Source organism: Schistosoma haematobium, chromosome 2 (assembly GCF_000699445.3).
Source record: "Schistosoma haematobium chromosome 2, whole genome shotgun sequence".
In the NCBI taxonomy this organism is placed as follows: Eukaryota; Metazoa; Platyhelminthes; class Trematoda; order Strigeidida; family Schistosomatidae; genus Schistosoma; species Schistosoma haematobium.
This window is the reverse complement of record NC_067197.1, coordinates 10,514,681-10,540,157: the sequence shown is the minus strand read 5'-3', so window position 1 is coordinate 10,540,157 and position 25,477 is coordinate 10,514,681. Positions and strand designations below refer to the sequence as shown.

The window sequence follows — 25,477 nt, the reverse complement described above, 5'->3', positions numbered from 1 at the left end:
CCTGATGTGATATCAGCTTATAATGTGAACCTTTAAAAAGTTATTTATTTTCGAAATTAAGTAATTCTACATGAGAGCTACTTATGTATTCATGCACTATCTAGCAATATTACTCACTTTCAGCATAAGTAGCAGGAACAACTGGGGAGAACTGACATACTGGAGTTTTTAGTGTATGTTTAATTTGTTTATTTGTTAGCGGATCCAACTTCCAGTTAGACAAAATCAATAATGCTTGTTCAGTAAACTGAAAATTAGGACCAATTAGTTCACAAGCTGAAAATGTTGAATTTGTATCCGTTATCTCTGGTACATGGATTCTCACAGCATGTTGATCTAAGACATAATAATGATTTACCAATCCTTTTTGCAGTAAACATAATTCTGTGATAAACTGTAATTGTATCTGTGTCTGAAATTGAATTGAAAACAGATTATGTATGCATTAATTAGCTGCAAAAAACAAACATTTATTAGAAATTTTACTATAGGTAACATGAAAATAGTTTACATCACGAATTTATTTTAACTTTGAGGCGATTGATAGTTACAGGTCAGTAAGCAACTTTAGACACAGTATGAAAAGTCTTATCAGTGAGCACTCCTCAAGGATGAAACTCTAATGCGTTTATCCTCTCTACGAGCTAAATTGATCATTAGAACACTGAGTTAGCGCCCAGTAACCTGCACTTCCAACTTCACTTAATTCATTGATTTTTGTGACTGGAACGATTTTGAGTACTTTTTGAAATAACTCACAGCTGGGAAAAATAATTTTCTTTCATAAAAATATGTTTTTTGCATGTTATTAGTTTAAACGCGCATGGGAAGTTAAGTAGTTTAGTGAATAACTGCGATCGTATAGACAAACAATTTTAATTTTGAAAATAAACTCATTCAAAAAATATTCTATTAAATGAAGCACGTGGTTACGATGTATTTATCATCTTTTTCTCAATATTTTAATTTTAATTAAATTTTTCATATATCACATTGCTAAATGTTCACGTTAGTTTCTAATCACAAGTATTTCTTTAATTATTTCATATTCCATTTCAAAAGATCATTGGTTGTAATCCATGAAGTCAGAACCTAATGATATAAAATGTATTCATATTATTCTAATAATTGAATTCATGAATCAATTGAAGCTAGACCACCATTGTTAAAAACCTGGAAGCTCTGGATGGCTGTTTCATTCTAGTATGGAACTCCTCAGCAGTACGCATCCACGATCCTGCCCGTGGAAATCGAACCCAGGATCTATCAGTCATGCGCGGGAACGCTTAAACTTTAGATCACCGAGCCGGCATCCAACGTTGTTAATGTCTAACTTCAACCAATCCACGAAATTGCGCCACCACCCACCATTGATTTATAGGTCCTGTGTTCGTATCTCGCGGAGAGTTGGATCGTGAATGTGCATTGCTGAGGAGTTCCACAGTAGGACGAAACAGCCGTCCAGTGCTTTCAGGTCTTCCATGGTGGTCAAGCTTCAACTGACTCATGAGTTCAACTATAAAATTACTAGAATCTCCACAAAACCCTTTCTGATTCTTTATAATTTAGTTTGTTTTTAGCTGGTATGGTTTGGAAAAATAAATTATTTCATATTATTCTTGAAAGATCGCTATTTTTGTCATTTTGTATTCAACCATTAAAGGTGAAAAATAACAACATTTTTTTCATTTTTTAATTTATTCGTATTAGTTGCTTGAGCAAGCCAGTAGGTATCTGGACTCAGTAGACAAGTAGGTAGCGCGATGGCGTCTGTAGATAACAGTACTTGGTTCGAGTCTTAAAGTCAACATCAACTTCGAGGTGGAGTTAAATCCATCTGATGTAACCGAAATAGGACAAAACGCATCATGGATTTCACCACTAGACACCATCCACCTCTGTTTATGCTTTTTATTCTTTGCTATTTATTTTAAACCAAGCTCAATCATAGGATATCGGTCAACATGGTCATGAAATATCAACTCTCAGATCGATCAAGTTAATAAACATTGATTATCGTTCAAGATAGACATTGTCTCTTGTTTGCGAATGCGTAAAGAACTTACGGTATTATGAATCATTAGAACTTCTTGTTCATTACCTTAGTTAAGGTCACCATTTTTTGGTTAGAATAAGAAATTGAAAATTAAATGTCCCTGTAAACAAAATAACTTATTTGAACAGAAGAAAAGTAAACGTAGACTTTTCTTGTAAATACTCTAATGGTCTGAAATTTTGTGGTAAAGTGTATACTGGCCATTTGATTAAGTTTAACCGTAAATGAATAATGTAAATTATAAATGAAGTTACTAACGAACACTACAAATCGATCATATTTAGGGAAGTAAAGCTTTTAAGATTTAGTACTGCTTTACTGTCGGTTCTTTTAAAGGACCGGTAGTATGATAGTTGAGAAACTACAAACTTCTGTACTCTTCACTGTTTAGTACAAAAAACATAACTATTGAAGAACAGTACCTTTATACATTTGATTGGGAATATTCTCAAGACATCTTATTTAATTTTGATCATAGGCATATTTTATGGCTTTTCCACTTATTTTTAAGACACATATAGGATGTTGTTTCCCAAGTTGAAGCCATGATTCCTCATAAAAGTAGGTAGTATATTCGTTATGAACGATGAAAAGTGCATATGATTTTTTTTTTCAAAAAGCGACTCTAGTTTCACTTAATTATCGTTGACTTTAGACAGTGAAAATAGCAGTCCTTTAGTTTCCATTATGTGTTTTGCGCCTACAGTTATTTTGTAGAGCTTTACAAATTCATATGGAAAATGAAAGCTAATCATCCAGGGCGGCAGCTTGGTTAATAAATAAATTATTCTGTCAACAATAATTACGTTACCCAAGAACATCATATGAATCAAATATTAAGTTCATTATTGAGTATGAAATTTAAATTTTAGTCAGTAATGAAGTTTTTCTAAAGTTCCGAATGATCTTTATGTTATCAGGGCTAGACTATATTTTATGGACGAGTCATTCAGAAGCGGTTGAAGGATTTCAAGGTCACGGCGCTAACTTCAGTACTCAATGATAACGTACTATCGGTTCACGGAGGATTTTACACAAAATGTGATAATTGAGCGGCTATAACAACTAAGACGGCGAGACTATAATTTGTGGACGAACCAATCAGGTATAAGTTAACGGATATTGGATTTTGGCGCAAAAGTCTTCCATCCATTTGGCTAAATAGTTTTGGCATTTTAGCTGATGTCAGTTCGTGATGAAAACCCTATATATAACTCTTAACTAAAGCAAATTATGAAAATTATTGTGAACTGCATAATAAAAGCTCAAGTAACACTGCAACCAGGTACTACAATATATACGGCCGATTGGAGAGCGTACAGACTCCCAAATAAGCTTGGTTATGTGCATCGTGTCGTTATCCACAAGTGGTATTTTGTGTACTCAACAACTGGAGTGCACACAAACAATATTGAAACTGTTTGGTCTAGGCTGAAAATTTTTGCAACCTTATCATGGCTCCAGACGCCGACTATTCTGTAACCATATGGATGATTTTCTCTGCTGCATGCATTACGATTTTAGAACCTCTGAACCTCTTTATAACCTTGACAAGTTTCTGAACTATGTATAAGAAGTGTATCCACTTTATTTCTTTGATTTTTTTAAAATATATTTTTATTCTATGCTGACTGTTTGCTGAAGATCATTTAAGATTCGTTTATAGGTCGTCCATAAACTATAATCTTGCCATTAACGGTTTTTGTGAATGTAAACCCTAAATTCCAACAAGTAGAACATTTCAGTTTTCAGTATCAAAATGGTGTCAGTAAAGAAACTAAAAAACGTTATTTTAATTTTATGAACCACTATTCAGAAATTAATATATTTGAATATCGAAAATATAATTCTGTACTTGGTTTATTGTATAGTGTGTTAAAATAAACTGCTAAGTTACTAAGAACTTTATGATATTTCATGATTTTACATTTAACTAGTAAAACAGTTCCTTTATATTAAATCCAAGTGTACTCTGAATTACGGGGGTAATATAAGCATCATAATGATAGTATTTCAATCACATATCCATTTAAACATTCCTTAATTAGGTTAGAAATGTTTACAACATTGATGGATCGTCAGATTTCTGGACAATAAATGCATTAATCGTTGAAATGAGTACACACGTTTTCAAAAGAATATCATATTCAGTCATTAGCGCAACGTTTACATTGTCTATAAATAAATAATCTAATAACGTAAACGTAATGACTCATTCTAAATATATTTTACCCTTTTATAAACAATTTTAAGAAGATTAATAGGTTTCAGGACAATCGCAAGAAAAAGAACTAAAGTATGTAATAAATTAACTTGATATTGTTGAATTGAATCTACCCATTGATGTTTAGAACTGCAGGTACCTTCTACCTGAAGTTTGTGCTGCTGATGATGTCGTTCAGAAGAATAATGAAAGCTCCACGACCAAAACATTCAGCTCAGAGAACAAAACTTCATCAAAATCATTCACCCGAGCTACATATCTTCTCCACTATCCATCTTTGTTTAGAATGCTTGTGAATTAAGGCAATATCAAGGCAATACTCACAGTATGCACATATGCCAATAAGATACTGATAAATTACAGTCTTAAACATCTATGGAAAAAGTTGAGTAAACAATACCTAGTGAATTTAAATTTCAACTCAGTGCACAACTAATTAACCACCGGGACTCAGCAGCTAAGTGAATAACTTGATGGCGTTTGAAGCCGTACTGGGTTCGAGTCCCAACGTGAACATCAACTGTGAGATGCAAGTACATTCAGCTGACGAATCCCAAATAGGCCGAAACGCGCCACTGTCCATCTTTGCATGTGAAGCAAGTACTGACTAAAAAATTAGGATTGTTTTGTACTTTGGGATTATTTTTTCCACGTTGATTAACACAATAACTGACCTTAATCTTCAGTGAACATTTGATTTCCACAATAAATAGATACAGACTTTTAACTTCTCTTTCAGATATCTTTCAATCAGCTATTAAAAAATCAGTTCTATCATAAGCTTTACATAAAAAATTTAATCGTCTGGATATTAGTCAACCTCGGTCTCCATTCTTTGACCGAGCAGTTTATTTACATAACCTTTATTGATAACGTTATCTGTACACTCATTTAACTAACTCTTTAAAACAATTTCTCTTTTCCACAAATTTTTCCAATTCCGCCTGTAGTCCCTCCGGGGGCTACTGCCTGTTTAAGCCCGGATAAGGAAGGAGGGTTGGGCATGAAGTTAGCGTTCCCATCTCGTAGAAACCTAACTCTCTAAAAATACGCTAACCAGAAAAATAAACACATTTTTCTAAGAGTAGTGAATAGATCTAATCTAGTCAAAAATGAATTAACTTACTTGTACATGCTCTAGTCTATTAGTCAATTGATTGATCCAATAAGCTTCTTTAGCTGCGTTAATTTTAGCAGATCTTATCAAATCCATATTTATATGATTCGGTTGAATGGTTTTCAAGATGGCATTTGTTCTTTGTCTACAGTCTTCAAGTGCACGTGATCGAGCTAATACACCGGTCCTATAAGATTAAATAAATATTCACTAAAATTACTAGTCAACTGACAATATTAAAAAAAGATAAAAATGTTTTCTACTAAAAAAATATTGGTGTGGCTGTAATTTATGGACGACCTTTGAGCGATACTAAAGTGACTTTGAGAATGTCCACCTACAAACTCGGACTAAATGAGGGTTATAAACCAGTGTGGAGAATTAGAATTAGGATATACAGTCGATAGTTAAGGTTGGAGATTCAATTTAAGGTTTCCATCACGAACTGATATAAACTATAATGCCAAAACGTTATTTCACCAAATGTATGAATGAACATCCAACACTCGCTATCATATATCTGATTGGTTCGACCATAAATTATAGTCTTGCCAATTATAAATTTAAAGTAAATTTACGAAATCTAAAATGTATAGGAATAAAGGTACGTTTATTTGGGAGTGTTTAGTTTCATTAACATTAAAAACCAAGGAATTAACTGATCATTTTCTTGATGCGTCCTTTAGTTTAATTTATCCATGTTACACATTTATTACATTGATATCTAAGCTCTGAATAAAGTTTGTTCGTAAATACTGTGATTATTCAGTCATTTCAATGGTTTCACGATATTGAACCTTTTACGATTGATGAACATATGGATATATACAAATATTCGTCAAGATTAGAATGAATAGTTTGACAAAAATTGGGCACCAAGTATAGAGAATTCACTATATATGAAAGTGTGTATTTGAAATAATCTCAGTGATTGAAATTTAGATAATTCCAACGTTTCGTTCAGCAAACTTGTTTGAACTTGTCTGAACCGTAAAGAAGTCCAGACCTCTTATTTGTATTTTCAAACAATCATCTAAGATAAAATCATTATTTAAGAGGTTGTTTCTTAGACTTTTTTTCTTTCTTTTTGAGTTGGGTTATTATAAAAGTTTATTATTTTCCTTACCCTCACTTCCTTTTAGCCTTAATTAATAAGATTTTTCTTGTTGTTTCCTTTTTCAAATATTCCTTAAAACTCTTGGGAATAGTTTATTAGTTGGATCGTTCTATAAGCTCATTAACTACATCTGTCATCTATAACATTAAAAAAAACTATATTCTTGTTTTTAATTTATGAGTTTGAGCAGCTTTTGTAAGAAGCGGGAATTTTCATAGTTAAACGTTATTATAAGAAGAGAATGTTTCAGAATCACATTCACAAAAACAATGAAACATTGTGTTTATATTATTCATTTGTTGAATTTAATTAATACGAGTTAGCGAATAGATTCTTTGATGTAATTCCTTTACACTGCTGATAGTTCAAAGCTTAGTTTACGTTTATTAAATGATGTATAATTTTTGTGTGAATGTTGAAAGCTTTAGCCACAACTTGTATCGTGGAGCAATTGAAGGAGTTGTTGAATAACATGGACTGAATCTTTAGAAAGAAAATGAATTCATTACTGATTATTTGGATTTCTTTGTTGATCACCACTTTCTGGAAGTTGCCTCTAGTTACATCTTGAATTTTCAAAAACCATATTTTTTTTATATATTTACATATTTAACATATATCTGAGTGTTCACTGGATCGAGATTATATATATATATATATATATATATATATATATATATCACTTTGAACATTTTCAGTATACGTTATTGACAATCATGAAAAAAAGCCTTTAGCTGATCCCACTCTCTACAATAATCCACACTTTTAAATAAATAATTAACCAGATTTAATATTAAAATAATAAATATGCAATTGATTGATCACTGAATAGTGACCAATATCATATTTATCCACTCCTTTTAGTAATGATCGATATCTGATCGATCATGTTGTAATATCACCACTAGTTAAAATGATTTGATAATACATATAATTTGTTGAGATGTTAGATGGTTGAAGGTAATTTACAGAGAAACCTGTTATTAGTAAGTCGGACCAGTTGTCTTAAGAGTTTCCAGTCAGTTACCTCCAGACATGTAAACTCTCAACAGAAAGTCTATTTGAATCAGTTTCGAAATGATAGCTTTGTAAATTCTGTTGAACAGCGGTAACGTTAAAAACAATATCCAATTACAGCTTGAATATTAGTTAAACACAATAAGTGTCTATCAATCAATCAAAATTAAAGTTAACAGATTTTATATCACTTCTGTCTAATAAAAGCCGGTTTTGTGCTTTTCTTCTAAGTTAAATTTCATTAAGTTGTCGTACTTTGTGTATTAGTTTTCTGACACTATACTTAAATTCAGTAATCATTGTGGCATATACCATGATATATGACAAACACACGTTGGTGTGACTTGTGAAACTCAAGCTTTGCTATACTGGAGTTATTTGTGAGTAAACTTGAGCTAGTTCCCTAATATCCGTGACAAAGTGAAATTTCTCATCTCCTTTTTCCAATATTTAAGGAAAGTGAAAATCCTTGCATCTAGAGATCGGATTCGAATTTCATTGATAAATACAGAACAATACATTCTGTGGTATAGTTCTTCTGTCTGTTTTTGAAACATAAGTAATCCATTCATCTGGCATTTACTTTAAACCGTTGAAAAGTAGCATAGTGATTCACATTCATAACTTCAATCAGGTTGTAGCTTAGTGAATGAGTGCTTCACATCTGTTTTAGATGAGGTTAATCAATTACAACGTCTCACTAAAACTTAATATATTCGTCCGAGAACCAGTAAATAGTCAGTAAATTCAATAAATCTGCATAAATCTATTATCTTGATGAAAATATCTTTATATGAAGATAATTCTAAATAGTGGCGTGTCTTATATGAAACATGAATATCCGATCATATTTTAAGTTGAGTGTACTTACTTCTGAGAGCACAGAAACCGAAAAAAAACAGTCTACTTCCCACCATATGATAAAACCTAGTTAAAACAATCTTAATGTTTTATTGTGAACTAGTACTTATTGCAAATTACGTAATTCTTTAAGTGTTATCTACAGAGAAATAAAGAGTAATCTCCATTTTATCTTTTTCTCTGTTTGATAAACAAAGTATAAACAGCCACATGAAGTGGTTGGTGAAAAAAAGAAGAACTAAACGCAAAACCTCCTTAAATTATAGTTACTGATTATTCTATTTATATTTATATCTAAATTGCTCGTTAGAAAAAGAAAACGATTAAAGTGCTTATAAGTTTTGTCATAGTCAGTATCATCTAGTTTAACATCAAATGCTCATTAGGTATTATGTATATTATTTCATTAGTGTTATATCTTCTGTTTACATATATATATATACATATATATGTATATATATATATATATATATATATATATATATATACAGAGAGAGAAAGAAGGAGAGAGAGGGAGGGAAGGAGATGTAAATACCAGTTAGTGTTATCGTTTTTGTGTGTGCATTTACAATGGATTCCGGTAGACATTATTTAAATCCAGTGTATTGTGTGTTTGTTTTGTATTTTTTTGTAACAGGAAGATGCCTATCTACAAGGTAATAAATTGTTTCACTTATTTTGATTATTTTTAAGACCTGATAAAAATCTGTGTTAAAATTTAAAAATTCAGTATTGTCTAATTTTAGCTGAAATAGAATCAGTTCTTTTAAGTGATTTTACAATTATAATCAGAAGGGAGGTTTTGTGGAGATTTTAGTAATTTCAGTTGTGGAGATCATTAATCAATTGAAGTTAGACCACCATGGAAAACCTGAAAGAACTGGACAGTCGTTTCGTCCTACTGAGGGACTCTTCAGCAGTGCGCATCCACTATCTTGCCTTGCAACACTCAAACCCAGGACCTATCAGTCTTGACCGCGAACGCTTAAGCACTATACCACTGAGACGGCCGGCATCCAACGTTGTTAATGTTTAACTCCAACTTATCCAAGAAATTGAGCGACATATCCACCACTGTCATCAGTGAGTTACTATTTCACAACTGACCCGGTTTAACTCCACTGTTCACTGCTTCTCAATAGACCTCCAGGATATACCGTGGATATATCGTGGATGCGCACTTTTGAGGAGTTCCACAATAGGACGAAACGGTCGTTCAGTGATTCCAGGTTTTCCATGGTAGTCTAGCTTCAATCGACTCATGATCTCAACAATTGAAATTTACAATTACACTTTATAATCATTCTATATCTATGTGAAATCTCATCACTTTAGTTAAAATCTATTTGACTTCACAAAATAATGAAATATGAATAGACTTCAATGGTTTATGATGAATATTTTTAATCAAACTAAAAAGGAGAGTAAATATGGTGTTTAGTAAAGTTGGTTAGTGATTATTCGTGGAATTCAGGATGAATGTTAAGTCTTGTTTGAAGTTCATCAGTTGGATGCACCTGGAGCTTCATTTAGGTATTCGGTATGTTGCAGGTACATTCAGCCAATGAGTCCTAAATGGTATTATTAGATAGGAGTAGTGAGACAAATTATTGAAAATCCACTTATGTTAATAGAGGTAGTAGTCCTTAACTCTAACAGTAAGATACAAATCCTTAAAAACTAAATATGATTAGTGTTATCCTTACAAACATTTTTTAAATTTTCTACTGAGTTAATGTAATCTAATAACAAACAGTTTCATAGCCTATATTTGAAACTGGACAGCAAAATGCAAAAATGCTCTCTTCAGGTACACTGCATTTGAAGGAATTATCCCCTTTGGTAAATTTGGATAGTGTAACAACGAGACGAAGATTATCAGAATTATTTATTAACTCATATAACAAGATTGCTTTTAACAAGTCTGATATGTCAACGTTCAAACACATATTTATCAGCCACTTCCAATCCCCTAGAAGTTCTCTATTTTAGAACCTCGAGCAGGGTCAGAAAGCTTTATTTCGAAGGTTAGAGTAAAAAATAAAAATGAGGGTGTTTACTAGATTGCATTTGATTTGGATAACTGTCAGATTAATATGAAGAAGGGATAATCAAAAGCTTGTTTGTATTTCTCTTGGAACTTTCCAAAGAACGCATTCAAACTATCCTCAAACTTTTCCTGAAATCTGAACACTTTCAAGCAGCTACTAAGGGGTATTAAGTAGTTTACTGAAATTAGATCGTCATTAAATGTATATTACTAACTGGTTAAAGGATGATCTGTCGGCTGTTTTATTTGTCTTGGTCATGACTTTGTGTATAACATCAATCATACCCACATATTTTATAATAAGGAGAAACTGTATTTGAAAGTCCATCAGTAGGCTTCTTATGCTTTGACTCTTTGAAACTAACAAATTGAATGGTCAAATTTTTCACTGTATCGACTAAGAAATACAATCCAACGACTTATGCAGCATCAAGATGTGTAAACTAACTGAATACATCGTAGTAACCAAAGTCATGTTAACAAATATTTAGTGTCTATTAAAATCTGTTCATATTTACATATTAAATGGTGTGATATTAGGTTACGCCTTGATTTTATTGCAAAGTAGAAAGCTGTATTCACCAGGAAACCCGAAACATAGGTTTTAATGGTAGTTAGTGTTCTTTAACAAGATTTGTAGAAAAACTTGACGGAAATGACAATCCAAGAAATTTTCACATTAGCTAGAGTCAAAATCATTACTATTTTCGGTTAAATTTCAACTATATGTATCCGTACAATGTGTGGTTAGATGTACTTTCGTTGTATTGAATAATCTACTGGTAGTTTAATGTCAGTGACAATTTCTCAGTTTCATTAAATTTTTTAGTCAATAACCATCGAATCAATCTGTTTATAATTGAATGAATTTGAATATAATTCATTCATTTTAAAAGTCCTTGTCAAAGAAACCTTCTGTATAAACATAGACTGTGTACTCTACGTAGTGAGCAGGGAAGTCCAAGTTGAAAGCAGTTAGCTTAGTACACAAACATACTAAGAAAATATGTAACTAATAAATGACGTCTGTTGAAATACCGATAACAATTACACTTCATTAGCTTACAATAATTAAGGTAGATCCTGATTACTATTTCATTCATGTAAATTCGCTATCAATTACGCTGCATTCATGAAAGACCAAGTCTTCATGCTTCAGTCACTTATAAGTTCCATTCACTTAAGCAAATAGTTGATTTGTGTAAATCAACAAATCAGTCATAGGCAGTTCTAGCAGAATAATGCAAATATTATTGTAAGTCTTTTCACTTTCGATTGTAACCGAAGCACGAATGGAAGCAATATAAACTGGTGTCTTTTATCCTATTTAATTGATGTGGATTTTTATTTTAATAATTAAATATTATTCTTACTGAAAACACAAAATGTTTATCCACTTGGACGACTTTATAATGTGACGCGTTTTTTTATCAACACTTGAAACTTATTCACGGTTTGTTCAAGTGAGAAAAGCGGTATTTCTGTGAACAACATATGGTAATACCCAATTTATGGGTGTGAAACATTTACACCTAACAAGGTAAGTAGTAATAATATATAACAGGAAATGCTTATTAGATTGGAAACACTCCTGTTTTGAATTTCCAGTACTACATTTTGACTGTTTATTGAATCGATATCGGAAAAGTGGTCAATTCAGATCACCCAGTAAAATCAGTTTATAGTGTTTGAATCTGACGATCCAAGCGTATACAGAGAATTAATTCATATTAAAAGTAATTTAATGAATATTACATCAAACAATTTTTTCTCAGATTCCCTTCAGCTTAGATTGTATAAAGTGAGTGTGTTTTACATAGTCTGATTTAAAAACTATTATAAAAATTATCGGCTTGTATTCAAGCTTACTGACCAATATAGGAAACAATCATTTATCAAGCCATTAAGGTTCACTCATCTAACACTGATGAATATTTTATTTTAAAAAAATAACTTTCCAACGAACAATTCAAACTAACTAGATAGTAAAGTAGAACCATAACCTGCCGAAAGTTTATTGAATTTGTATTTTAACAAGTCAGGTGTATTTATTCTTTACCAAGATGTTATTCAATAGTTGCTACCTCACGTGAATTACTACACGATGGAATAACAAATGGATATTGATTTCAAGAGTAAAGCTCTTCAAATAACATTGAAGACGTAGTTTACATTTTAATTAGGAAAGAATATATGAAATCTTTACCAATTACGGTTATAAAGTAGTATCTTAAACAGTAAATAATCACATTAGAATAAAAAGATAAGCCATGAAAACAATTTCATATGTACAATTCAATGAACTATTTTGTTTATCACTATACTCATACCTTCATTTCGATTGTATCTTACTTCTTCAACATTAAATATGATAAACTGTATATTCATTATTAAAATAATGAGTAATCAATGTGATTAGATTATACAATTCTATAAATTATGAATATATATATATATAACTCTATCAACACCAGGAAAAGTCTTCAACAGACAGAATGAAGGACTGCGTAGACGTCCAACTTCAAGACCAACAGGCAGGATTTCGTGAGGATCGATCGTGCACAGACTAAATCACAACACTATGGATCATTGTGGAACAATCAATTGAATGTATTTCATCACTCTACATCAACTTCGTTGACTACGAAAAAGCATTTGATGGAGTGGACAGAACAACACTATGGAAGCTTCTTAGACACTACGGCGTAAAAACCTTTACATATTTGAGTAGCATCATTAATGAACCCGGAGGATCTGATGCACATGCGAAGGAGCGTATCGGCAAAGCAAGAGCAGCATATTTACAACTGAAGAACATCTATAACTCAAAACAATTGTCAACAAACAACAACGTCAGGATTTTCAATTCAAATGTCAAGAAAGTTCTACTGTCTGAGACGAAAACCTGGAGAACTACGAAAACTATCATCCAGAAGAAAAAAGTGTTTATTAGCGGCTGTATACGCAAAATACATCGGATGTGTTGGCCGGATACTATTAGTAACAACCTACTGTGGAAGAGAACAAACCACATCCCAGCGGACGAAGAAATCAGGAAGAGGCGCTGGAAGTGGATAGGACACACATTGAGAAAATCACCCAACTGTGTCACAAGCCAAGCCTTCACATGGAATCCTTAAGGCCAAAGGAGAAGAGAAGGACTAAAGAACGCATTACTCCGGGAAACTGAGATAGACATGAGAAGAATGAACAAAAGTTGGACAGAACTGGAAAGCTAAGTTCCAGGACAGAGTGGGATGGAGAATTCTGATCGGCTGCCTATGCTCCATTAGGGGTAACAGTCGAAAGTAAGTAAGTAAGTAAGTAAGTAAGTAAGTAAGTAATTTATTTCAGTAACATCTTAATACAAATCATTTAATGGGGGTAACTACTCATTTGATTTGTTACTACTAGATATGTCTATAATTAAAAAGCCTACTGAGATGGTTTTCTTCCTTCTTTTTGTGTGTTTACTAAACAACGTAATTAGATAGTTAATTCTTTTATTCTTGTTCTACAACATAAAATTACTGTTGTATTGTATTGTTTGTTTGTTTTTTCAAACAACAAAAAACGAGACATTGAGAATCAAATATATGCGCATATAATTGAATAAAAACAAACGTGAATCGATGTATTAATAAAGAAAACGATAGAAAATGAAGAAAAAATAACTAGGATATAATAAAGCAGAATTATTATGTAATATGTATTTTTTTAATTTAACCAATTCGTTTCTTCAGTTTAATACTTTGTAGTCCCTTAATATAGTATTTTGTAAAGCTTATTAAATGAATTACATTATTTCAGTCAGTTAGCTACAAAGTAGGATCAGGCACACGTATGCATCGGTCAAAGTTGCCATATCACATTGGCACAACAAGATGAACACCGGATTCATAGAAGTAGTTAATTCAGTGGTGGTAATATATAAGAGAAAGATCGCAATTAGGATATAATACAGAAGGAAAGAATCAGTTGGCAGAAATAAAGGTATAAGTTAATTTTAATCTCATAGTTTAAGGGAAGACAGAGAGTGGATACACCTATGCCACTGTGTTCGATTCTGAGCCATGTCACCAAGAGTCTTCAACGATTGGTTACGATAGTCCCGCGTACTCCAACCAAGTAGTCTGCACCAACCAACATGGCTAAGACTAGAAGTTAGTGACTTCAAGCACTGATTCCACGTTTTTATTTGGCCGCTCCTAACTTTCTTCCAACCATCCTCAACACTAGTCAGCATTGCACGTCATGCTATTCGGTGTTCAGGCATACTCAACACGTGGCCCAACCATCTCAGTCGATGAAGATTCAGAGCCTCATTAACTGATTTACCATGATTCGCTAATACCCTGCGTCTAACATCAATATTACTTACCCAGTGTTTCCTGCAGATGCCAGCAATATTTCTAAGGCATCTGTGGTCAAATACTAGTACTTACGAATATCTTCTACTTCTAGTGGCTACGTTTAACAGCTGTCAAGTAAAGTATTGACACAGGCTAGTCCTGAAACAAAGATTTCCATTTAGAGGAGGAAAAACGCACCCCAAAAATTTTGGCATTGTTGCTAAGTGCTATCAAAAGACTGCATTTTATCAACGTTTACACCAAAGAGGACTACATCCACCTCCCAGATTTTAGCTACAATATTCGTCAACCTAATCGATAAAATTGTATTACCATACCTAAAGACCTCTTGGGTCAATCTATCCGGATCCTTACTCTTCCTCGTTTTAGATTAGCCATAGACTCTCGAAATTCAGCTAGAGTCAAGGAACCTACTTCAACGTTCCAATTACATTATTTAGTAGGAATAGGATTCGTTTAATGTCCATGATCTGAGTGAAAATATTGTATGACAGCGGAGTATGAAAATGGGGGAAATAAAACGTAAGTATAAAAATCAAAATGAAAAAAGATTATAGATGCACGGGAAAATGAAGTTGAATTAAATGGTAGTTTTTTTTGAGCATAATGAAAACCTATTCTCGGTATGGGAATTAGTAAAGATTATAGTATTTTCACACTTAAAATTATGAGTCAACCTAAGCCAGACCATCAATGAAAACATGAATGCACTGGGCGGCTGTTCTGACCTAGTAAGAGACTCTTCAACAATGCGTATCAACAGCTCCGCAATCGAACCTAGGACCTTAGGTTTCAGGCACGTATACTTAACTTCTAGACCACTGAGCCGACATCCAAAGGTTGCGCAAGATCATGGGTAGATTAAAGTCAAACACTAACTACGTCAAATGCCAACTTGGTGGTCTAGAAGTTAAGCGTTTACGTACGAGAACGAAGTTCCAGAGTTCAAGTATAAAATTACATTTACTTGATTCTCGTCTTGTGAGTTTGTTAAACATTACCATACTTTTTCAGTTGAGTACTTTTCGGTTTCTTATAATTCATCACTTGACTAGTTTCGACGAGAATTCATCCATCAACTAATTGGAATCATTCTCATAATTTATACATAAGATATTACGCTAGTGTTTGAACGTTGTTTATCCAGATTAATCAGACTACAGAAGGATAACTAATAGAACAAATCCTTAAAATGTTTTATAAAAAGGTATGTAATCATGAATGAATGGTCAAGCGTCAAATAAATTAGTTGACAATTAAAGTGTATTACTTATTAATAGCACGATAAGTACAAACTCCGATCAACTCAAATTTTAATATTTCATACTGTTTAGTTTACTTACGTCTGTTACTCCTTGTGCAGGAGCATAGGTCGCTCACCAACACTCTCCATCCAACCCTAAACTTGGCAATCCTTTCCAGTTATTATTCATCCTTTTCATATCTGCTTCTATTTTCCGACGTAATATGCTTTATTACCTCTTGTCACTTAGTAGGTTTAATGCTTTCTAGCAATACTCAATGATAAAAAATACATAATTTGAATTTCACAATTGATTGATCACTGGGTGGTGATCAATGTCATGCTTATCTGGTCCTTATTAGTGCAGATCGAATGCTATCGATCATGTTGCAATGTGGCCACCAGTCTAGGTGACTCGACACTGCGGGCACTATGTATTGAGATTTAGATGGTGGTGATCGATATCATTCGATCTGCACTAATAAGGACTAGACAAACATGACATTGATCACCACCCAGTGATCAATCAATTGTGATTACATCTCAGTCCTACAGGAGGTTAGTCACGGCTCGGATAGCTCAGTGGTAACGTCTCTGACTGTGAAGCTGGGTGACACGAGATCGAATCCGCCAGGGAGCACCAGTTCCCTCAAGATTACAGGTACACCTTGCTGACGAGTGCCAAGTAGCACGAAACCCGGGTCCAGGGTTTCCTGTTGACTACCTCCAACCACCATCTAAATAATTTGAATTTATTTATCATGAAAGTGAACTATATCTAAGTATTTTGTTGGATTGAAATTAAAATGTCTCCATTTCACTAAGGAATCGGTACACGAACACACATATATATTCAAGTATACACTCCGTTTAGTAAAATAAACAAAATGTTGAAAAATCTTCATAGCTGTACGAAAGCTAATGACTAAATTATATTTTTTAATAGGAATAAAATAACCTGTGAACAACTCTTCTCCAGTTCCTTACAAACAAACGTAATCATCATTTGAAAACACTAAAGTAATCATTAACATGCCAATATTACATAATTATTCACTTCCGTTTGCTACCAAAATACAACTATATTTTAAAGAAAATATACATATAATAATAAAGATACATCAGGAATAGTTATTCATTTTGTCTCAATTTGAATTCTTAAGTAAAACTTGACTAGTAAACAAGTGGTGTTGGAGTAAGAAGATGGTTTATCAAAATTAAATTAGTTATTCTTAGCCTTTAAATTCTGATAAATTTTCGACGAGATGAACATGAAATATGAGCATTATCACTCGTCTATAAAAAGAAGATTTAATGTTCAGATGAAGCCTAATATTTGAAATCATTATCGGTTTGGTGTGCTATCGCTTCTAACAGTTTTTCAGTGAAACAAAAGTGATTTACACTTCAAGTTCGTAAAGCATTAATTCCATCAATGATCCTCTTATTACAATAGTTGAAATCATGAGTCGATTGAAAAAAAACTTGGAAGCACTGGACGGCTGTTTGGCCCTAGTATGGGGCTCCTCAGCAGTGTGCATCCCCGATCTCGCCCCTGGAGAGAATCGAACCCAGGATCTATCAGCCTCGCGCGCAAGCGCTTAGCCATCAGATCACTGAGCCGGCATCCAAGCGTTAATGTCTAACTTCAAACAATCCACGAAGTTGCGCCGCCGAATCTCGTGGGAGGCGAGATCGTGGTTGCTCACTGCTGAGGAGTCCCATACTAGGATGAAACGGCCGTCCAGTGCTTCCAGGTTTTCCATTGTGGTCAAGCTTCAATTGACTCATGGTTTCAACTACTGAAATTTCTAAAAATCTCCACAAAACCGATTCTGATTCTCGTATTACTTAATGAAATCTGACAGTTATTGAATCCGGTTACTGTCTTGTTAGATTAAAATGGTAGACAATAATGAAGAAAGCAAACTTACAGGTCTAAAACTTGATTATTTTATTTACTCTGCCATGTTACTTTGCATTATTTCATAGGATAGCAGTTTTGTTATGTCTTGGGATGCTGATTGGCATTACGTGCCCAGCCAACAACTATATTAAACTATTTAGCGAATATACATGAATTTTCAGACCACACAACACAGTAAATAAGAAACCATACTTTAAGCACAATTATTTTATGAGTGTCGGAGAGCGAAGAAAACAATAGACGACTAGGTACAAACAACCAAAGGAGTATAAGACGTATAACGACAGTTTATAGATCCACTGGAAGCTTATATTTAAAAAAATATTGAAATACAATAATATGGTTATCTAGTAGCAATATAATACAAATGTAAATAACAGAGACAAAATATTTTAACTTTTTCCAATCCTCGGCCACTTACAGCAAGCCTAGGTAGGATCGAGTGTTCATGAAAATGGCAAAACACTAGAAAATATGTTAGTCATCTACGTAACAAGAGATATTTATTAATTTCCAATAAAAGCTACTAAAAAGCAGTTAGCATAATGGTTAAAGCATTTATATTTCTGTGCTTAGATGATCACATTCTCTCCTTCCAGTAGTTAGTTAAACGATTTGTCTCTGGAACTTATCACTGTAATCATTGTTTTTCTGACAGTTTTCTTTTTAAAGTGATAATTTTTGATCAATAAAGTTTCAGTTAAACTCTCATTTGTTTTAAATCAATATAAAACGTCATCGACTAGTGACCGTATCAAAGGTACTCTTTACTTCTAAACTAAAATTCTATAATTTTTTTATTCTCCTCAAAGAGCTGTTAGAATCATTCAGAGCTGGTTATTTCCACACCACTCGGCTGACTCTGATTTTTGCTAAAAAGTGTTAATATTCCTAATATAATCCCATACCGTTTATCACAGTGATTTGGAAATAATATATCATTAAATTATGTTGATGGGAATATATCTTCAAGATCCGAAAACACAACACTGTCATGTTTCTTATTCTGTTTTGTGTAATAGATTAATATCATTTAAGGAGCCTTAAAGGACGCTTTTGTCTTAACAATGAATTATTAGTCAGTGGAGATTTTGTTCGTTAATTATTATCAAAAAGGTACTCATGCAGAACAATTCACTTCATACTTTACAATCGGTAAAATTGTTATTCTATTATTATTGGCCAGTTTGCACAGATCCACGTTAGTTAACGTACAATAAATGATGATATGAATTAATGATATACATTGGAACAGATCAATAGTGTTCTATGAAAATAAAATAGAATTCACATGGCTATAGTATTCACAATATTATAGATGAAATTATATTTGTTATGTAAATATTTCTTCGAGGAGATGATCGAAATCGAAGTTCTTAAAAAATAATGCAGTTCACAGAATCAGTTGTGCTTTACACGACTAACCATTGGTGTTCAGATAACGGGTCTGATATCTACGTTGAATGTGAAATGGATTCACATAAATGTTATATGAAGATATATATTTATGCGTATGTTATTCGTATTTAAATTTAATGGTTGAATGGTACGTGGAGTATAATTATGGTCACATAATTATATCTGATAGTTAACATTAAATCGAGTTACCCGAACCCTGTCCAAACTTCAGTTGTTATTAGAATATATTAGATGAAAAGAGTGAATTTTAAATGACTTCAGTTATTGAAATTTAACTGATATCAACATTTTATCCGGTAAACTGGTCTGAATTTCTTCAGGTAAATTAATATCATAAACGTTTCAACAAGAATTTGAGTCCTTTAATGTGAGATGAGTTCAATATTTGAAATACATCTCTCTATGTGTATATGCATATGTATCTAAATGCCATTAAATTCCCATGATAAAAATAAAGTCTTCGGCTACAATTAAGTACAAATTAATTGCTTCTTTTTTTTTAAATTTCAAGACTGTAAGTACATTTGAGTAGATTAAGCTTATCGAAATGTATTGATTGAGAATAGTTGGATAGTATGTAATGTTAAATGAGAAGAAAATAGATATAAATACATTCACTTGGTATTGTTTGGCTTGTATCTTCCCAATGAGGTTTAAGACTGCAATCGATCAGTCTGTTATTGGCATATGTGCATACTGTGCGTATGCCTCGATATTGCCTTAATTCACAAACTTTTTGTAAGCAATGAATTTAAATTCAGTGAATTTAAATTCACCCCATTGCACAAGCAAGTGGCTATCAGGACTCAGTAGCTGAGTGGACAACGCGATTGCGTTTGAAGCGAATGGTACTGGGTTCAAGTTCCAGAGTGAACATCAACTCTGAGATGCAGGTACATCCAGCTGACGAGTCCGAAATAGGACGAAACGCGTCCTGGATTCCACTGCTAGCCACTATCCATCATTGCTTATAAAGAGATAAATGCAGTTTTTATCAAACGTTTCATTCAAATTCTAATTAATATTTATATAAACGTCAATCTAAGAAACTACAAATGAAATGGATAATTCATTCAATCTTTAGATGTTTATCAACTTCATTCAATAAATGACAGACGTATGAACTTGATAACTTATATATCGAATAAACATTTAGTTGTCATTTTAGTAAGCTTCTACATATTGTTTAAATTGCCTCGACTTTATTGATCAGCAGTAGAAATGAGATCTAAATCAGTGATACTTTATTATATGAACTGAGTTATCTGACTAATATGATTATCAAACTAGACATCTATCTCAAGCATCGTTATACCATTTCAGATACTTTTTTCTTTCTTATTAACACGAGGGCAAAAAGTTATGATGAGTTAATATAACTGAAAATTTGAAGTATCATTACGAAACCAAAATCTATAGCTAAGGCCGATTTGGGATTTCATTAGGATTACTTCATATGTATATGTAGTAAGGAGTGATCAAAAAATGTGGAACTTGAAGGGCTGATAAAAAGAATAACTGATTATGTCAGACTTAATATTTATTTTAGTATCAGAGATATATGAATGATATTATTGAAGTGTGAAGTATATAGTGAAATGAAACTTTTAATTTTCTGACAAATTTTATCAACCTTTGATATTCAAAACTAATTATTGCTACTCCAGTCACCCGACAACAGATCAGTATTCATCGAAGAACAATTGAACGAACAAAACATTATTTTTTAAAAATGACAATATACACAAATCAATTCATTTTAAAGGTATGAGTTTTTATTCAAATACACAAACAAGCGAATTGTGCAATCATAAAAGGAAAAAAACTACAAAAAACAGCCGAATAATAACCTAAATTTCATTCTTCTGAATATTCAAAAACAGCTTCTAACATATTATTGAATTTTTTAAAATGTCTATACTCTGTAAATCAATATTCATTCAAGACAATCATCTTTGACATATTAAATCCCAAGTATGATATTTACAACACAAATGTCGAGACAATTCTACTCTATAGGGCGGAAACCTGGGAAACTACGAAAGCCATCATCCAGAAGATACTATAGTGAACAGAATACGGGTGGAGCAATCGAATGTATTTAACATAAAATTACAGAGCATCTCAATAAAATCTGAGAACCATACATCAAATCGTTAATTTGCGAAATGTCCACCAGTTGTTTCAAAATGCCTCAGACTTCATTGTACTTGCATTTTCGTACAAATTGCGTTCTATTCCCGCTCTTCCCTTCTTGATCTTCCCCCATCTTCTGCTGCCAGACATTACATTCCTGACTCGCTTCATATACTACTTATATCAATAATAAGTAGCATGCACCACAATACTAGTGTTTATTACCAGTTAAATATAGCAAAATATTTCAGATCCGTCGGCCAGACACTATTAGTAACAACCTACTGTGGAAGAGAACAAACCACATCCCAGCGGACGAAGAAATCAGGAAGAAGCGCTGGAAGTGGATAGGACACACATTGAGAAAATCACCCAACTGTGTCACAAGCCAAGCCTTCACATGGAATCCTTAAGGCCAAAGGAAAAGAGGAAGACCAAAGAACACATCACGCCGAGAAATGGAGTCAGACATGAGAACTTACTTACTTACTTACACCTGTTACTCCTCGTGAAGGAGCATAGGTCGCTCACCAGCATTCTCCATCCAACCCTGTCCTGGGCAATCCTTTCCAGCTCCTTCCAGTTGTAATTCATCCTTTTCATATCTGCTTCTATTATCCGACGTAATGTGTTCTTTGGCCTTCCTCTTTTCCGCTTCCCTTCAGGATTCCAAGTTAGAGCTTGCCTCGTGATGCAGTTTGACGATTTGCGTAATGTATGTCCTATCCATTTCCATCGTCTTTTCCTAATTTCCTCTTCAGCTGGAAGTTGGTTTGTTCTCTCCCACAGAAGGCTATTGCTGATGGTATCCGGCCAATGGATGTTGAGTATCTTGCGTAGACAGCTATTTATAAATACTTGTACTTTCTTGATTGTGGTTGTTGTAGTTCTCCAAGTTTCAGCTCCATACAGTAGAACTGCCTTGACGTTGGTATTGGAGATTCTCACTTTGATATTGGTTGAAAGTTGTTTTGAGTTCCATATGTTCTTCAATTGTAGGAATGCGGCCCTTGCTTTGCCAATCCTCGCCTTTACGTCTGCATCTGAACCTCCATGTCTATCGACGATGCTTCCCAGATATGTGAAGGATTCTACATCTTCCAGAGTTTCGCCATCAAGGGTGATTGGATTGCTGTTCTCCGCTTTGAATTTGAGGACCTTGGTTTTCCCTTTGTGTATGCTGAGGCCTACTGATGCAGAGACTGCTGCTACATTGGCTGTCTTTATCTGAATCTGTTCACGTGTACGTGATAGGAGGGCTAGGTCATCTGCGAAGTCCAGATCGTCTAATTGGTTCTGAGCTGTCCATTGTATTCCGTGTTTTCCTTCAGATGTCGAGGTCTTCATAATCCAGTCGACCACCAGAAGAAAGAGGAATGGAGAGAGTAGACAGCCTTGTCTGACTCCGGTCCTTACTTGGAATGCATCTGTCAGCTGTCCTCCATGCACTACTTTGCACTGTAGTCCGTCGTATGAGTTCCGGATAATATTGACAATCTTCTCGGGAACTCCGTAGTGTCGAAGAATTTTCCATAATGTCCTCCTATCTACACTGTCGAATGCCTTTTCATAATCAATGAAGTTGATGTATAGTGACGAGTTCCACTCAACTGATTGTTCGACGATGATCCGTAGTGTTGCAATTTGGTCTGTGCACGACCGATCCTTTCGGAATCCAGCTTGTTGATCTCGAAGTTGGGCATCTACTGCATCCTTCATCCGGTTCAGCAACACCCTGTTGAAGACTTTCCCTGGTATTGACAGTAGTGTAATGCCTCTGTAGTTTTCACATTTGCTCAGATCTCCTTTCTTTGGAATCTTGATGAGGTGTCCTTCTTTCCAGTCCATTGGCACTTGTTCCTCCTCCCAAATCTTTTTGAATAGAGGGTAAAGCATGCTTGTGGTTACTTCGACGTCTGATTTCAGTGCTTCAGCTGGTATGTTGTCGGGTCCTGCTGCTTTCCCGTTCTTGATTTGTCTGACGGCCATTCTAATTTCTTCCGTCGTTGGTGGGTTGACATCTATAGGAAGATCTGTGTGTGCTGCTTCGATGTTCGGTGGATTCATTGGAGCCGGCCTATTCAGGAGTTCCTCGAAGTATTCTACCCATCTGTTTCACTGTTGTTGAATTTCAGTGATTGGCTTGCCTTCTTTGTCTTTGACCGGCCTCTCTGGTTTACTGTATTTCCCTGATAGTTTCTTCGTTGTATCGTAGAGCTGTTTCATATTTCCTTCTCTAGCAGCTTTTTCTGCCGTCGTTGCTAATTCTTCCACGTATTTCTTCCTGTCGGCTCTAATGCTCCTCTTCACTTGCTTGTTTGCTTCTATGTATTCAGCTTGTGCTTGGACTTTCTCTGCTCGTGTTCGGCTGTTGTTAATTGCTGTCTTCTTGTTCTTCCTTTCTTTGATCTTGTCCAGTGTTTCTATAGAGATCCATTCCTTATGATGGTGTTTCTTTAGGCCCAGAACCTCTTGACACGTTGAAGTCAATGTTTCTTTGATGCCTTTCCAGTTGTCCTCCATGGTAGTTTCTTCTTCCTTCAGTAGATCTTGAAAGGCTTGGAATCTGTTGTTGAGAGCTATCTTGAATTCATTGAGTTTGTCAGTATCTCGAAGGAAGGCTGTATTGAACCTTTGTATTGCTGTTTGTCCACTTGTCCAGTTCTTTTTTAGCTTCAGTTTTAAATTGGCTACAACTAGGTGGTGATCTGAAGCTACGTCAGCTCCTCTCCTGGTTCTCACATCTTCCATTGTCCTTCGGAATTTTTTTGATGCAAATATGGTCTATCTGGTTCTCTGTAGTGTGGTCCGGTGAGATCCATGTAGCCTTGTGTATACGTTTGTGTGGAAATATTGTGCCTCCTATGACTAATTTGTTGAATGCACACAAATTTGCAAATCTTTCTCCATTTTCGTTCCTCTGTCCCAGTCCATGTCGTCCCATAATATCTTCATATCCAGTGTTGTCTATTCCGACCTTGGCATTTAGATCTCCCATCAGAATGGTGAGGTCCTTTCTTGAGCATTTCTCTATGATTGACTGCAGCCGCTCGTAGAATTGATCTTTAATGTCGTCGTTGCTATCATTGGTGGGTGCATAACATTGGATAATATTCATTAAGATCCCCTCCTTCTTTGTTTTGAATGATGCTTTGATGATTCTGGATCCGTGGGATTCCCATCCTACAAGTGCATTTCGTGCTACTTTGGACAGCATAAGAGCAACTCCCTGTGTGTGTGGAGCATTTTCCTCTTCGTGACCGGAGTATAGCAGCATCTCTCCCGTAGCTAGCCTTTTCTGTCCAGCTTGGGTCCAGTGGGTTTCGCTGATTCCCAGTACTGCCAAGTTGTATCTCCTCATTTCCGTTGCTATTTGGCTGGTCTTCCCGGTTTCCCACATTGTTCTAACGTTCCATGTACCTATAAAAATTTTTGCTCTGGTTGTTAGAAGGGGCATCGGCCTCGTGGCTTCCGAAGGAATTCGGCTTTCACCATGAAGCGTCATAATTCTTCTAAATGAAGACCTTCTAACTCTCAGGGCAGAGTTAAAATGGTTTGAATTATTTTTTCTGGTAAGCGTTTTTTTTGCGAGTTAGTTTTCTACGGGATGGGGTCGCTAACCCCATGCCCAACCCTCCTCCTTTATCCGGGCTTGGGACCGGCAGTAACTCTAGAAGAGCTACAGGCGGAGTTCAGACATGAGAAGAATGAACAAAAATTGGACAGAACTGAAAAGGAAGTTCCAGGACAGAGTGGAATGGAGAATGCTGATCAGCGGCCTATGATGCATTGGGAGTAACAGGCGTAAGTAAGTAAGTAAGCATGATATGTGTTCACTAAGAGAAAAAATTATTTGTAAAAACATTTTGTACAACTTCAATGTTTTTTTGTTTCTTCTAAATTTCATTTTCCAAATAAATCAAAATGTTCCTGTCAT

At 34.3% G+C, this 25,477-nt stretch overlaps 1 protein-coding gene across 1 annotated transcript in view; it reads right to left on the bottom strand.

The window, feature by feature from the left end:
- Positions 1–25,477, bottom strand: part of MS3_00006174 (uncharacterized protein) — a gene marked incomplete at its 5' end in the record, with an annotated part of 262,766 nt that overhangs the window by 5,428 nt on the left and 231,861 nt on the right. The window contains 2 exons of the mRNA XM_051214293.1: positions 118–412; positions 5,407–5,584. Of these exons, the coding sequence (XP_051067446.1) occupies positions 118–412; positions 5,407–5,584 (473 nt within the window). The remainder of the gene's footprint in view (positions 1–117; positions 413–5,406; positions 5,585–25,477) is intronic.